The 17,457-nt window shown below is 39.0% G+C and overlaps 1 protein-coding gene across 3 annotated transcripts in view; it reads left to right on the top strand.

The window, feature by feature from the left end:
* The window catches only part of camkk1a (calcium/calmodulin-dependent protein kinase kinase 1, alpha a), a 109,371-nt gene that overhangs the window by 33,604 nt on the left and 58,310 nt on the right, over positions 1-17,457 (top strand). For all 3 annotated transcript variants that reach the window (XM_017460305.3, XM_017460304.3, XM_017460306.3), the window contains exon 2: positions 15,918-16,329. In XM_017460305.3, the coding sequence (XP_017315794.1) occupies positions 16,006-16,329 (324 nt within the window). In that variant the 5' untranslated portion in view covers positions 15,918-16,005. The remainder of the gene's footprint in view (positions 1-15,917; positions 16,330-17,457) is intronic.

The following is a 17,457-nucleotide window of genomic DNA, read 5'->3' on the forward strand; positions in this document are numbered from 1 at the left end:
AAATAGCCACAGATGCTGACATGGCATTAAAAACTACATTCTACTACTGATTGCTTGTTGGTCAGGTATCTCACTGGTTTTCTAATGTTGAATTTGCTTTTTAAGTTTGGTTTTAAATCACCAAGGAAAGAAAACTAATACTCCCCCAAAATAACTTTTGAGCTGGTCTTTTTCACAGTTTGATGGTGTACAACTTGTCTTCTTTCAGGTTAGCACAGGTAATTTAATTCGCCTATAGACTAATTACAGCTTCAGATAATGCTGACCTATTTAAATGCAGTGTTGAAAGTACTGAGCATCTGATTACTGTGTTGTGATATTGAGCTCTTGATGCTGCGTGCTATTATATGTAGGGCTGCAACTAACGATTATTTTCATAATCGATTCTTTGGCTGATAATATTATTTTGATTAATCGGATGGGGCGGGGCAAACGTTCAGTACCTTTTTTTTTTTTTTCTTTATTTAAAATAAAATCCACAAACTGAGTGTTACAAATATAAACTTCAGACTAAAACTTTATACAACTGTTTGTCCAAAACAGAAAAGAATCCAATACACACACACACACACACACACACACACACACACACACACAAGAATATATATTATTAATTTAGGACTGTAGTTTAATTCGGTGCTTTTTGTGAATCCATAAAAAAAAATGCAGAAGTACTTATAAACTAAATAAATAAGAAATTTATATATATATATATATATATATATATATATATATATATATATATATATATATATATATATATATATATATATATAATAGTATATATGCATTATTTACTAACCTATTGACATATTTGAGATGATATTACCTTTCTAAAATCCACACACTAGACGGTAGAGTGCACAGTGTAAGTGTACAGTACTTCATTTGGGACACAACTTTAGTATTCACTCTCCGAAGTGTGTTTTCGGAACAGACGTAACGTAATGAGTAAATCTCCCCCGTGCCGCGCGCAGACCAAATAATCCATAATGACATTCGTTGACAACCATTTTCATAATCGATCGTTATCGATTAGTTCTCGCAGCTCTAATTTTATGCCACAGGAAATAACACACCCGCATAGACCGTCATAGACAGTTAATGTCTGCAGTATTAGATCCTATACTCTCACCATCCATTTTTATACAGCAGTTAGTCCCGATCCACTAAATTGATTGGTCGAATGACGTTCAAAGAGTGCTTATATTTACTCTAACCATACTGCGGCTTGCTTAATTATAGCACACCTGTCCATCTGCACATTCATGCAATTATCCAATCAGCCAGTCATGTGGCAGCAGTCTACTGCATAAAACCACATCGGTCAATAACTTGAGCTGCTTTCACGTAATTACGAGATTCTGACTTGTAAAACGCGTTCACGTCCTCGTAGAACTTGTAGAATCTCGTAGAACCTAATTATAGGTTGCAAACTGTGAATTTTCTGAGAGCTCCGACTTGTACTTACCACCTGACCGCTGCAGCGTCATGCGGAAACACTCAAATTGGCAGCAGCTTCAACAATAAAATGTAGTTAAGTAGTTATCTCGTAATATGTCCGTGTAGTAATGGTTTGACTTTTTAACGGACTATTATTCATATCTTAATAATGCAAGATTAATCTGAGAATAAATGAACGACATACAGTGCAGTTTAATATCATTTTGCAGTCGTCAACAACGTCTCGCACAGATTCATTTAAGTCCGAGGACGTGAACAGCTCCGAGTAGAACATCCGGGTTGTCGTCTAGTAATTACGGTAATTCCGACATGGTGTGAATGCAGCCTTAGACTGGAATTTTTTGTGGTACATATGAGAAGTTTACAGTAGGAAGTAACAACCAGGAAGCAGGATGTAAACACTTTGTTTGAGCAAGACCCTGCTGTACTTCCTTGCTTTAGCTTAGACTAACAAATACTGTGTAGCTCTAACAGCACGTGGTATGTTCTCATGTCCTCTGGTGTTCATCCGTTCTAGAATAACAAGTTAGAGCCAGATGCTTTTGGTGTGAGGTGACTCCACTAAATTCTATTCAGTCACATGATCACAGTTTCACTCCTTTGCTAACTCAATATTCTAAATGCGCATCCACTTTTTTATGAAATGACATGGCATTATTATATAACAGCCTAAAAGTGCATAGAAAGCACATCCTGTGTGGGCAGCGTAGCTGATCTGATTTTGGATGGCGTGGGTAGCATCTTGTAGTATCTTGTTTCAGTTTCATGCCGCTTGCCGAAGATACGCACAAGCTAATTACCCCAACCTCACACTCATTTAGCCCAAGCGCTGTGTGCTCTGAGAGTAATTAACTAGACCCATCCATATGCTTCCTTCCAATTGGTTTACCATCAGCTCCAGAAATATTGGCACCCCCGATCAAGACGGCCACCTTTGTGGTTAATTAGATTAATATCATCACGTTTAGTTTTAAGAAATTTGGTGGGGCTTTATAAAAAAAACCATGTCACAATTATTGGCACCTCTAGAACCTGTGGCTGGGGTTACATCATTTAGTTCTTACTCACGAATCCTGTTATATATAATCTATTGATTTAGTGTTTAGGAACTCTTTAGTGATCAACCATGACTTCCTGTTCCACTGAGGTATATTTATTAAAGAAAAAAATTAAAGGAAAAAGAAACTTATGAAGATTTTATTTTTTATGTAAATTTTTTTTTTAAATGCTGCAATTGACACCCCTAGAAATGTTTATGGGAAAAGAGTAACTCAAACATTTATATTTTACATTTTTGTAAGTTTACTTTAGCATTTAGGAAGGAAATGTAAATGAAATATATCAGGCATTGACTATATAAAAAAAAAAATGTCTGAAAATGCCCAAATCCACTGTAAGGGCAAAAATTAAGAAGACTAAGAAGGATGCAAGTATATTTTTACCTTACACACAGTGATGACGTTAGAGAGGTACAATTTTTTTCTACAAGGATCATTGTTTAGGGATTTGCAGAAGATTATTTCATTTTGGGGTCACCAAGTCTCCAAATCTACAATTAGACTCCACCTCCATGCCAACAAGCTCATTGTAAGAAATACCAGAAGAAAGCATGTTCTTTCATCTAAGCACAAACAAAAAAAAGCCCGGAGTTGCCTAAACACTACTGGAACTGGGTTCTTTGGTCAGATGAGACAAAAATAGAGCTTTCTAGTGACTTGACACTCAAGCTGGGTTTGATATTGTCGGTGTTGTTTTCACTCTCGTATTATCGGTGTGTGATTAAGCCAATTGACCCATCTAAACCAAGATCTGGAGCCGTCCGTGCATACGGACATTCCTACATACCGAAAAACACGGCTCTTTCCTGTACCTCCCTTTTAATGCGTGCGAGTCTAATTTGCATTTCTGCCTCCAGCATGTGCGTGTTTTCCATCGTGTTGCGCTCGGCATGTTTTAAATCAGTCAGGATGAATCTCATCAGAGCTCTGTCTGTCTCTGCCCCCAATTAAAGAGGTTTTTAGAGGACAAGTGAGGGGTCCACAGGGAGGACAGTGTGTTCTAGGCAAGAACATTGCCCAGCTCTTCTGAATGGGTGCTCTACATGCATGCACTGTTCATGAAGGACGATCTGTAAAAATAACAACGAGTTTTATTTCTTTAAAACCCTTTGTAAATAAAATGTACTGCTTATGAATTAAAAAAAAAAAAAAAAAAAAAGCAGGAGAGTGTGAATAAAAATGGAAAATAAATGAGCAGCAAAGGAGAAACAAAAGTAAGGAAGTACAAAATTACCCTTATGAAAAAGAATGCAAAAAATTAAATAATAATAAACAGTGCAATTTTTTTTGATGAATCTGATCGTAAGAATAACATGAATATACAACTAGTATATAAATTCCATAGTGTCTGTCCAACATACCTCAAGGGATTAATAAAAGATTGTTCTTCTGCTAATACTAAATAATAATAATAATAATAATAATAATAAAGTATATTTATATATTTTAATAAGTTGTAGACATGATGACATGGCCACCCCAGTCTCCTCATCTAAACCCCATTGAAAACCTGTTGGTGAGCTGAAAAAGAAAGCCCACGAGAGAGACCTGGAGGATCTGGCGAGATTGGGTTTTGATGACTGCTCTCGTCATTCCTGGATTCTTTGCTCTGTGTTCTCTAATCCCATTCAATCATTTTTTCCTTTACCAAGAGTGCCATGAAACTGATGGTATATCCCTTGCTGTTCCCTGAACATGATCCCTTTAGTATTAGAAACTAAGCTCATGTTATTGGATTTGAAGCCCGCTGGAAGAGGAAGAGTCCTGCCAGGGTTTTCCCAAGGAGTGCTGGTGCTACTGACTCGAGGAAAAACAGGAGCACACAGGAAGAAAAAAAAATCTGTGCGCACAAACTTTTGCTTTCCTATTACTTTGCCAAAACAGTTTAATTAACGTTTGAGATTTTTTACGTGCTTTGCTGTTGTGCTGTTTCATTAAAATGGCTCGTGTAGAAAGCGTAACTCATAAATTCTTTCCATCTATTGGTACTAACTATTCCTGTCAGCAAATCTGTTTATTAGCATTAACAAAGAGTCTTGATAACGCAAAACCTCTATATAAAGCGTGTTGTGGTTGTGCCTTTGACTAACCTTAATGGCAGTTATTAACTGTCTGTTCTGGTTAGATACTGCTATTTTGTTTTCAATCCAGTACCAAGATTAATATTGCAATATTGATGATACCGATACCTTGAAAAGTCTCCTTGTGTATGCAATGATGTGACTATTGCAGTTACTGCAGTGAGAGACAGAGAGCCAAGCAAAAGGAAAACAGGAAACATGAAAATATTTGCCAATTTGCAACTATGGATATGAGTAATTATAAGTGGAATACATAATTTGTTTAATTACAGAAATAAGGCATCAGGAATTGCAGTTCCTATCCTGAACATTATTATTACATCCTATAACAGTTCATTATCACATTCGGTTTGATTAAAAAAAAAAAAGAACAAAAAAAAAACCCCACTTGGTATAAATATTTTTATATTAGGATCGATTTCTAAAAAGAAATATCAGTCCACCGAGCCCCTTGTACAAGCTCTCCAGCCTAGAGGTTGTGGTGTGAAGACTGAGTTGGTTTCAACCAATATTTCGAACATTTGCTAACTTTTTTTTTTTTTAAATTTAACAAACATGGCTACTGAAGCAACAATGGATATGTATAATACAGGGTGGCCCAAAAGTCCCCATACATACCATCTATGTACACCAGCACCACGTTGGTCGTGCCTTTACCAGTGGATGTTGATGGACGTCCACTTCTCGGTCGGTCCACAACACTTCCAGTCTTTTTGAATGTGTTCATACGCGTTCTCGGCAGTGTCGCGGGTGATGCTCTTGCTATGTTTCGTGTTGAAGACCATCGCAGCCTTGCAGCAGCTTCTCGATCCGGCCATGAGTATTATTTCAATATGCTCTTCTTTTGTCAAAGGCATTCTTAAAGGCTATTTAAACAAAATAGTTTATATTATATATAATATTTTTTCATATATAATAGTATATAAGTGTGAAACTTTTTGGAGGACATTTAGCTACAAAGTGTTACTTTCCCGTATGTATAGAGACTTTTGGGACATGCTGTAATATGACGTGCATCTCTCTCAAATAGCTTAAGCATTAAGGATGTAATGTAGCTAGTATGTATTATTATTCCCTTGTAGTATAAAGTGCTGTGTTTAGAAAGAATTTTGACTTTTCATCTGTAAAACAGAGAGAGAGAGAGAGAGATGGAGCAGAAAGCCATCCGCTGAGTGAAAAGGTTTTTAGTCATTATAGACTTTTTAAAATGAAAAACATTGTCTGAGTATTTGGCTGCATGGGTCTCAATCTAGGCTCGCACACGAGCACGTATGTCCGAATTCTATTCCCTTTTTAAAATTTACAAAAAAAAAATTGTTAGCAAGTTTCAGTAAACCATTCAGACTGTAGAACTCTGTGGAGTGACGCAAACGCTGCAGGAAATGTACTGTACAGGAAGAAGGTCCCACCCAGAATATAGTATATCTGTATATCACTCTTCAGTATGTCCTTCATCCGATTTGCTCTAATGGATGTTCAGAAGGTCTGATGTTTCTTAGTACCCGGTTTTTGCAGACAGGATGTGAAATTAACTTTGTACTGTAGCTCGCCAACAATTGAAAAGACTGGTGTTAGTACTGATATTAGTATAGATCGCCGAGTGCCGCTAGCGTATGCACACGCGCCACTCTTCAGCACAAACGGTAACCACAAAATTCAAAAACATTACAGAAACTCCTTCAAATGTCCAACATAACTGAACATTAAACACTAACATGTCTTTCCCTTTACTGGAAAACACAAAATAACACTTAATCCCTAAATTTACTCTCCTAATACAGTCCCTAGCAAAGCATGCTGGGAACTGTAGAGCCAATGCCCAGGTAGTTATGTCAACAAAAGAGATTTATGTAATTTTAACACAATTTCACTGTGTTCAATCCACCTAATATATTTCAAACTGAAGTTTACCTAATTCAATTAAGTTGTGACAGAATGTTCAAAAACCCTGTTGCTTTAGCTCATTCTAATCAATTAAACTGAACAAGGGGCAAAAAATCGTTTTTTGAGTGTACAGGATGCAACTGAAAGCACAAAGAGACACAACTCTCACTAATTACACGCAGGTGAGCATCTTCACGTATTACCAGCCGGTTCGACCTGCCTCCTCTCCGTCCACAGCCGACGCTGTCCTCTCCGTCCTTACCAGCACTGGTGTGACACCATGCGCCAAAAACAGATTTTTCAAGTACTGTTCATATTGTTTGGTGTCCTCAGAGTTTCTGTAGCAGCAATAGGAGTTTACTAACACAAATCATATGTGTTCAACTAAAATAATAAATGTTGTAATGATCCACTTTCCAGTGCATAAAACAAGTGGAAAATAAGTAAGGCTCAAAGAATTTTCCCTGGAGGTTGACACAACACGATATTGCCTTTCTAAAATCCACACACTAGACGGTATAGTACATAGTGCATAGTGTAAGTGCGTAGTACGTCATTTGGGACACAACTTTAGTATTTACACTCGAGTGTGTTTTCGGAACAGAAGTAACGTAATGAGTAAATGTACCGCGCGCAGACCAACTGATCGATAATGAGATTCGTTGACGACGATTTTCATAATCGATTATTATTGATTTTATCGTTTAGTTGTTGCAGCTAATAGTTGAGAGATTATATTAAGATTTTCTTCCCTGTAAATGGACTAAAATATTCAACGTATTTCTGCAGCACAGCCACTCTTCTCTTATTAGTTTTAATTTCCCCACTGAAATGGAAATTTTATTGCAGTTTTTAGTTGCAGGTTTTACTTGACCAGTTTTTTATTGTTATCCTTCTGTTCTAATGCTTCTATCTAAGCCCCTTGTAGTCCGTTAATGCCATCAAGCTGAGTTCTTTAGTAATTAATTAATGTCCAATTAGACAGCAGTGATGGGAATTTAATTGGCAGTAATGGATCATTCTTGGACTAGCTTCATTCCCATTTCTCATTAGTACTTTATTATTCATTAATGTCTACTTAATGAACAATTATTATATTTTTAGGAGCATTAATGTGCGATTATTGGTCAGCCCGTGGAGCTAAGCAATCAGTTTACCTTCTGATTAGATCATTGTAATCGATTAATGTCTAATAAGAAATGGACAGTAAATGAACAATTTTTAGAATTTAAAGAACAGTGAATGGACAGTTGTTGGAATTAAGTAATATGATTTGCCAGAGGTTTAACATTTGACATTGCCAGAGGTTATTTATAATCAATTATGGAACTGCGAAATTTAATTCTCAATTCTGATTGGTCAGGCAGCGTTAAGTAATTTTCCATAACAGCAGCTCTGACAATAGGTGAAGTTTTCTGTGAGGAGATGTTCATTTAGCGTTTTTTTTTTTTTAAAGGAGTCTCCAGTGTCAGTGCTTTGTAAGAGTCAGGGGTAACGGAGAAGGAGCGCTTTGCGGCTTCTTGAAAACATGCCAAGCTGCAGTTTTTTTGTCTTATTAACTTCAGCAGGGAGAAAAAGAGGTTGTTTTATAGCTTGTCTTGTTGCGTTAAAATGTTAAAAATGTTACTAAAACTAGATGCAGAACGTGCCTTTATTTAATTATTAATATGGTTAGCATATTGATATACGAGAAATACAATGGTGAGATGTGCTGTTATTGAAAATGAATCAGTGGCAGGTTGGTGTGACGCCGTTGTCACCCTAAGGTTGCTTGTTTTCGTTTTTTCGGTAGCAGCGCGCCCCATGTTTTATTCCTTACTTTTTTCATTAAGCCAGTAAAGATCCAAGCAATATTTCCAGTTAATATTCTTATTCATTAGGATTTTGTTTTAGTACAGGCACGCTGATTCATGAGATACATTTCAGGATAGAAAGTGGTTTTAATTGGCATTAGGATATTGTTTTCAAGTAGTTCAGCAGGGGTTTACATCCAGTTTGCTGAGATTACACTGAATATCAAAATACATACACATCTACCATATACAGTATTACCATTTTATATTCCTGCAACACGCTCTCAACCAGAGTCACTGTGATGTGTAGGTTTTCATGGTTCTTCATTTATCCACTGATTTGTAGCTATTCTAGTTGTTTGGCAGTTATCAAAGCAGGTCACGGGCTGGTCAGTGGAGCAGTGTTAAGAGGATCATCAGAAAGTGTCTCCTCTTGCACTCATCTCTGGCCTTCAATGGTTTTTAATCACTGTTCATGTCCAGTCTAATGGGTTAAAATCGTCAGGTGTCGGGTGAAAAGTACAGCCTGCAATATTGGTGCATACAGCAATGCTGGCTCGGCATGGCTGGTTGTCAGGGGCGACAGGAAGACCACCTGTTGCGGATTGGAGGGCCACAGCATCCGCTCCTACCGATCACTCGTCAAGGGCATTCATGTTATACAACCTGTATATGAATGCGAGATATTTTCCCCTGTCTTTTGCTCATTGAGCGGGTTTCTGTTTTTTCTCCGAGAACACAAGCTGGGAGACAAACTGAAGTTTCCCAGATCAGACGGAGATACTGATGATTCTTGCGTCAGATTTGCAGACAGCAACCATTTGTTTTAGACGGTGTCATCTCGATCACTCCAGCTGGCTTTGTGGGGAATTGTGGGACTGCACGATTAATCATATCTGTAATAATTGTGGTCATATGTTTCAACTTTAATACTTAATAGTTCATTGATTGGCTTATGTTGTGTGGGAGGGGGGCACAAATGATTCATTGATTAGTCAGCCCCCTGGTCAAGTGAAAGCTCCAGTACCATGGACCAGTACCATGTTTCAGTAGCCTGGAAACTGACTTGGCTAAAATACATTAGCTAATGTAAAAACTTAGGGAGGGCTAATGAAGTGCATACAGACTAAGATCAACAAACAAGTAAATATTAATTATCTGCTTCGAGCAAAGTTTCGAATTGACCACAATCATGCTGTAGTTACAGCAGCGAGGTGCATCGCGTTATGTTTAAACATAGCTACATGCTAAGTGAAAACGTTTATTTTACGAAAGACATTTTGTTTAAACATAGCTACGTACTAAATGAAAACGTTCGTTTTGCGAAAGTCAGAAAGGAGTAATTGCCTCTATTCCTGTTTGTTGAACTTGTTGGCAGTTACGAATTAAAAACACAAAACAGACCACACATGAACCTGGTTACTGGTTTGTCTACGCTTGACTGTATTCTGTATATGTTTTTTCACTTTAGTGCCTTAACGAACAACTTTGTTTTAACCAAAGATGAAGGAAACCTTAAGGATGGATTAGCCACTGCGGGTAACGACTTCATTCTTTCATGTCCTTGGTGCATCAGGATGGGTGATATTAGCTCATAAGCCTGTGCAAGCCTAAAGAGAGATATGGGCAAAGCCTGATTTTCAGCTTTCTAGACAGACTACACTGTGAATTTATAGCCCTGACTGCGAATTCCGCTCGCATACTACTGTATACCATATCATACTTACCATAGATGAAGGAATATTTTGACATAACATTTAGTATTGTGCCGTTTTGGAGGTAGTCATAAGGAAAGGAAGTATTTTTCTACCTCAGCCAGGCCTAGCAAGTTTTCAGACCTCCAGATATTATTTGCAGATCTTTATTTGCCTGTGAGTGAACACGTTCTGTGGAAAGCCTGATGGATCTGTATAAAACCATAGTTGCTCACCGAACCCTTCTCAGGTCCAGACTTGACCATTAATGTTACATCAAGCTGGAAAAGCAATCGCTCAGACGACAGAACAATGCAGTATGAGTGACCGATTGTGCAATCTGAAGAGCTTGAAGCACTCAAGGGTCTGTAGAGAGTAAAAGGTGCTCTAAATGCTCTGGCTGCCTTGGATAACCTTGAAACTAAATGAAAGAGAGATATTGGAGGGAAATACTTGGCATGCCCCAAATCCAGCTAATTGAGAGCGGCTCCCCTGCCATTTGTGTGGCGAAGTTTGAACATTGTGTGTTTTAAAGCTTCTTCTCTGCTTAGTCATTCAGGCCATCTGCTTTTTTTTTTTCTTCTCCTATCTGTGGGCGACCAGGAGGGAATCTGGTCAGCGATGATAGACGGTGCGTGAGTTTTGTTGGCTTTTCTTCTTTTTTTTTTTTCGTTGCATTTGCGTCATTCGATTTCAGTTACCTTGTCTACTCTTTCGCACATGGTTGTTTAGCGTGCGTGGTCGAATAGTAATCCTCAATGAGAAGTATCTGAAGAGGCTTGAAGGTGGGATGATGATGATTTTACATAATCCCCCATCTCGCTCTCTTTCTCTTTCCGTCTCTTTCTGTCTGTATTGGTTTGAAGAGCTCTATCGAGTTTATTTATTTATTTATTTATTTTTTATCTGGCGAACAATGGCTTGTCCATCTGTCCAGCCCTGCTTTGATTCTGCAGCTTTGATTTAAATAACATCCATAATTACACACAAAAGAGATCTTTTTCACAATAAAACAATCGGTTCTCCTTTGTGGGGAAGCCTCAAGAAGATGGACCAAGCTGAGCTAATTGGTCATTTTGGCTTCGTTCCAATACTGTATCTGTAGGGCCGTTTCTACGCTTCATTACCTTAAGAGACGTTTGTTCGATGAGCCCTTGAAGGCCTGAGGGATGGCATCAGCAGCCCTGTTGTCATCAGAAGGGTCTCATTTATAAATATTCTAGTAGTGTTGTGTGGAAATGTTTTCATTGACCCAAACTGCAAATCCCCATCAAATTGACAAATTTTGTTAATGCTGATTTTCGTCGCATGCATACAGTATGTTAATATATGGTAATGACCTGTAAATGGACATTTAGTGAGGCCTACAATGCTCCATAAAAGGCAAAGCTCAGAGAGCTGAAAACAACAAAATGACAACTAAACGGTGAAAGAGCGCCACCTAAGCGTGACGTGCGCGGACTCTTACAGTAACACAGCTCAGCCACTGCAGTATTGCACCTACCATAGGCACAGAATAACACTTCCTCCAGTTAAACAGTGACTTTTTTTGTCCTACTTGAATAGACTTATTTGTCTTACTCTATGGGTTTGTTTTGGATTGCTGTGAAATGGTTGGTTTAACTAAATAATGCTGATTAAATTTAATGTGGGTTTATTATCAGTAATAAAGTTATCAAGGTAATCACTCTAAAAACTGCAATCACTAAAAAAAAGAAAGAAGAAAAAAAAAAAGATTCATGTTGCCTAAACAATGACCAGTAGCACTACATGAAAATAAATAATGCCAATCCTGTAGCCTTCATCTAGCTGTTCAGCAATGCTAAGCTTCCTAAAAAAAACTGTATCCTCATAGCATTGTCAAGATGGCTGCGGCTACTTTTGCCGCTTTTCCACCGCAGGAACTTTCCCTAGAATCTAGGGACTTTTGAAGGTACTCGGTGTGTTTCCACCGCAGGGACCAGGGTCTAAATTAAGTTCCGGGGTAAAATATTTAGCCTTCGCAAGATCCCTACTCGGAAGATGGCACTTTTTCAAAAGCCAGGAGGTGGGACTTGCTGATTGGTCGAATACCCGCAGCATTTTTTTCAACCACCATTTTTAAAAGTCTGTTGCAGTGTGAAGAGGATTCGAATCAACACAATGGAGTTTCTTAAAAAATACGACCGATGGACCGACGACGAGGTTCAGGCCTTAATATGTATTTATGCCGAGGACGAAATACGGCGGGAACCGGGAACGGCGACTCGTGATGAAAAACAGCGCAGAAAGAAGCTTCTTCTCAGTCATCTCAGCAATCGCTGCTAAAATCCGTTTGATTGGTTTAAGTCTAGCATTAGGAGCATTCTGAATTCGCTGTACTACCACGGCTCGTCTCTTTCCCAGCGTTTTCTCAATTACTTCTTTAGCAAAGCAATGCGTACAATCATCGGCACAACTCGAATCCCCTCCGTGATTGTTGTTGTTGTAGTGTCGTTATCAGATTTCAGAAAATACACTGTACGTTTTTAAAACACAAACCTTTATTCAACGATTAAAAAAAAAGGAAAAAAGTTTAACTCCGCAACCGGGAATTGAACCCGGGCCGCAGCACTGAGAGCGCTGAGTCCTAACCAATAGACTGTTTTGTTACCGTTCAAAGGTTTGTGTTCCAATCAGCGCCTGCTACGTGTTTTTATGAGCTGAGTAAACATTTTATATTATTACATCATTAAAATCAGCTTCATTTGTGTCAATAATCAGTTTGATTTGTAAGATACTTCGAGGCTTCATATCCTCGCCAAGGGCTTGTCACGTGCAGTTATACGTCACTGGACTAATTTGCCTAATCTTCACTGTAATTTAAACAACAAAGGTCTGGAGGAACCAAATGGTCTTTGAAAAAAGTTCCTGGGATTAATTGTTCCGGTAATTTCGGTGGAAAAGCAGCTTTGCGTTTTCAAAAAGTCTTAAAAGTTTTAAGTCTCATACCCCCGTCGTTGTCCACAATGTTTCGGTCCTAGGATTTTAAAGCAGCAAACAAGGAAAACAATAAAATGCATGAATGACATCGCATCCAGCTAGCCAACTCCATTTGCCATAACAAGTGCTGGAGTAAACCCGGGTGTGAGCTCGTCCGCGGTCACTTGACTGCCACTGAATTTGTTGGGTCGATCTGGCCCAAGCTCCTTTATCCTTTTTCTTTTTTCTTCATTTGAAAGCCTTGTGAAAGGGTTTTTTTTTTTTTTTTGTAAAGATAAAACCGAATTTTCTTTCATCTGGAAGAAATGTTGCGCCTATTTCTACGTTATTAACAATCTCTCGCAGTACTGGTCAGCTGACAAGCTGCTGCTGGGAAAGAGCGTCTTTGAGAACGGTCCAATCAAACGCAGTCAAAAAATCTAAAAAAAACAAAAAAAACAATATTGTTTCGCTAACAACAAAAGTGGGAGTGTCTGGGGCACAATGAGCTGTGCCCAAAGGACAATCTGAAGCAAGCCAATTAGAGAGCAGCCTCGTCACCTGCTTTCCATAAGTTTAAGAACCCATGTACACACTCATTTGGCTGGTGCCTTGCACACAGATATAAACAAAATACAATATTGATTTTTATTTATTTATTTTAAAATACATGCTAACATGACTACCAGGCGAATAGTATGACTAAGTAATTTTATTTTAGAACTATTTTGCAATATGTATTTAACTGGGTTTGATATGTTTAAGTAGCCGCCTTCTCAAGAAGGGTCCGTACCCCAGCGCCCCCTATTGACCACTGCTCTTCAGTTCACCCCACAGGATTTCTATGGGTTTAAAGTCAGGGGACTGGCATGGCTATGGAAGGACATTGATTTGGTGGTCAGTAAACCATTTTTGTGTTGATTTTGATGTATGTTTTGGATCACTGTCCTGCTGGAAGTTCCAACCACGGCCCATTTTAATCTTTCTGGCAGAGGCAGTCAGGTTTTCATTTAATATCTGTTGATATTTGATAGAGTCCATGAAGCCATGTATCCTAACAAAATGTCCAGGTCCTCTGGCAGAAAAACAGCCCCAAAACATTAAAGAGCCACCACCATATTTAACCGTGGACATGAGGTACTTTTCTATACGGCTACCTCTCTGTGTGCACCAAAACCACCTCTGGCGTTTATTCATCTGAACATAGGACCCGATCCCATTTGAAGTTCCAGTAGTGTCTGACAAAATTGAAGATGCTGGAGTAGGATTCTGTTTGAGAGTAGAGGCGTTTTTCTTGAAACCCTTCCAAACAACACTCCACCATCCTCAGCCCCCACACGCGATACAGCACCCGGGTCTTCTTCTTTCCGTTTGCGGACGTGACATAACCACACAAAGACGAATGATGTCAACTGACATTTCCCGCGAAATCCGACGCGACAGCTCAGATTATAAATCATTATTATATGTTTACCGTTGCGAATCGGGGTAAGGTAAGGAGACGGTTTTGAACACTGTTTTTTTTTTTTTTTTTTTTTTTTTTTTTGCGTAATTGGTAAATAATTGATTTTTGTTCATTTTTAACCAAAAAAGGTTTGATACTGCAGCTTTAATATTTCACATTTAAAATAGCCGAGTTTCAGTCTTCAAATTGAATTTGACTTCGCAGATACAACCTCTTTATTCCTTACTTTAATCAGTTAGCAAAAGCAGATGCTTAGGATGCTAGAAATTATGCTATTCCTTGTCAGAATGGAAGTTGACATGGATGTGTATAAAAAAAAAAACCCCATCAACTAAAATGCAGTTACATCCTGCACCAACAGAGAAAATTTGTGTATTTTTTTAGTTGCTGAGGGAATATGTGACTTTGGCGAACAGGAACACTGCAGCAAGAGTGTGTCTGAAACTCGGAGACACAAACGCACACAGAACAGCAAATGCACCTCATGTCGCCTCTAGCACTTAATCTTAATTATCTCAGCCCTCAAGGAAAGGTTCTTTCAGGCACACCCCCCCAATTACCCACCAGTGTGGATGAATGCTTTAGCCCCTCGCTGTGGCAGGATTCTCAGTGACAGCAGTGTGAGCAGTTACACAACAAACCTACGCCTGTTTCCAGAGCACAAGTAATGTCATCTTCATAATAACACTCGGTTAGGGTTTCTCTCCTTGACATCACCAGACTGGAAGAGATGGGAGGAAGGACGGAGGCAGACTGCAAAGTGTTGGCTGAGAGAAAAATACATTTAAAGGAACACCTCGGGGCTTATTAAAGCTAATCTCTGTCTACTGCGTTTTAAGAGTACGTGCGATTTACCAACAACAAGAATTTCATAATTTGCTCCCAGTCATTTAGAGATGATTCAATTGTTATATCGTACAAGCCTAATATGATAATAGCAGGATCCAGATCGAAAGGTAGCAGGGTAATGTGTACATGCATGAGGAATGGATACAAAATGAAAAGTCTCTGTGAAAGAATACAAATGACATGTGAAGTGTTTTTATTTTAATATTTAGTTTTTTCTTGTTACTGTTGCCGTTTTTCGTGCATTATTCCTCACGTTGTTACTCTCTGACTATAATGAAGTCTTGAGTGTGCTTTCTCTCTCTCTCTCTCTCTCTCTTTCTCTCTGTCACTTTGTGTTTGCCTTTGTATAATGAACAAGGAAACGTCCATTTCAGAAAGTCCCTAGTAACAATGTGTGCTCCAAAACTGCATACTACTGTACTCCATTTTATTAGAAAGTAGTATGCCTCTATAACTATAATACGTAATGGACTATTTAGACATATTATATAGTACAGTAGTGTACTGTAGGAGATGCAATAATACAATAATGTTCTAGCATCCGTTATAGAAGGAAAGTCTACCTCATTCACCAATCATCGCTTTATGTTTAGCAAATTTAGGCATGTTGTATTATTCTTGTTCTTGTACTGGTTTTAACAGGTGGATTCTCACTTATGCGCGTCTCTGTCTTCCTTCTGTGACTGCAGACGGCGAGCTAGAGGGCGGGCGGTTGATGAAACCCTCCCACAAATCCTTTCCACTCCTCCTCTGAGCTCCTCCCACAGCCCTGTCTCCATGGCGATGAGCAGCGACCCCGGGTACGTGGAGCCGGAGCTCGACTCCGACTCCTCTTCCACCTCCTCATCCCCAATGCCTCTCTCCGCCAAGATGGCCGCCATCACCATAACCGACCCCTCCATCAACGGGTTGAGAAATGGGGCGGGGCATAAGAGGGCTCCACCCCAAAGGCCACACCTCTCCGGCAGGAAGATGTCGCTTCAGGAGAGAGGGACGTACCTGTCAGCAGGGGGCGGGGCCGAGCGCATCTCTCACATTTCACCACGCTCTGCACGACGGCCAACTATCGAGTCCAAGCGGGTGTCCATTTCAGACTCACAGGTGAGACTCGGCCATGTGTCCGCTACCAAGACTGGATTTATTTTGTTAGTTAGGTTGAAGAGGATTCTAAGTTTGCTTCAGTTGATTTATGTGAGGATGTACTGCTCAAAGTTTATTGCTCAAATCTTTCTCTCTTTTTTTTTTTTTTAACTGTTGTATGAAATCTATCAGGATGTTACTTTACCTCCTTTTTAAAACTGTTGTAATGTCAAATGTTTCATTGAAACAGACAGACATGGACGCACCGAACACATTACAGTTATATAGCGTGTTATACGATGGACTCTGTATGTTATACAATTTTACTCCCATTATTGAAATATGTGATGGTGTTTTGAGAGACAGTTTTAGCAGCTGCTGAAACAATGAGCTGATCAAATGAACAGTGCACTCTGATGTGTGGACGTTTTGAATCGTTTGGATATCGTACAGCTTTCAGTGTAAAAATCCCTAAAGTAGCTATGTGTAAAAGTCTTTGTAAATTAGTTATTTAAGGGAATATTAACATTTCTTTATATATTATTTTATAGTTAATTCAATGTTTCTAAAACTGACCACAAAAAACTGATCACAAAACACTGTACAGGTTATTCTGCTTTCTGCCCTTAGAAAAGACATTAAACAAACAAAAAACCCTTCGTATAGCACTATCTTGCATCTCTCTCTCTCTCTCTCTCTCTCTCTCTCTGTGTGTGTGTGTATGTCTGTCTCTTTTTCTGTTGCTTATTCCATCTGTCTGTCTCTCTATCTTTGCTATTTCTCTGTTTATATTTCTCTATCTGTCTGTCTCTCACTCTCTCTGCCTATCTGTCTGTCTCTTGCTCTCTCACTCTGACTATCTGTCTCTCCATCTTTGCTATTTCTGTTTATATTTGTCTGCCTATCTGTCGCTCTTGCTTTCTGTCTACCTGTCTGTCTCTCTCTGCCTGTCTGTCTCTCTTGCATTCTGTTTGTCTGTCTCTTTCTGTCTGTCTGTCTCTCTTGCTTTCTGTCTGTCTGTCTCTCTCTCTGTCTGTCTGTCTCTCTCTGTCTGTCTGTCTCTCTCTGTCTGTCTGTCTCTCTCTGTCTGTCTGTCTCTCTTGCTTTCTGTCCATCTCTGTCTATCTGTCTTTCTCTGTCTGTCTGTCT

This window comes from Ictalurus punctatus, chromosome 28 (genome assembly GCF_001660625.3).
Source record: "Ictalurus punctatus breed USDA103 chromosome 28, Coco_2.0, whole genome shotgun sequence".
NCBI classification, from domain to species: Eukaryota; Metazoa; Chordata; class Actinopteri; order Siluriformes; family Ictaluridae; genus Ictalurus; species Ictalurus punctatus.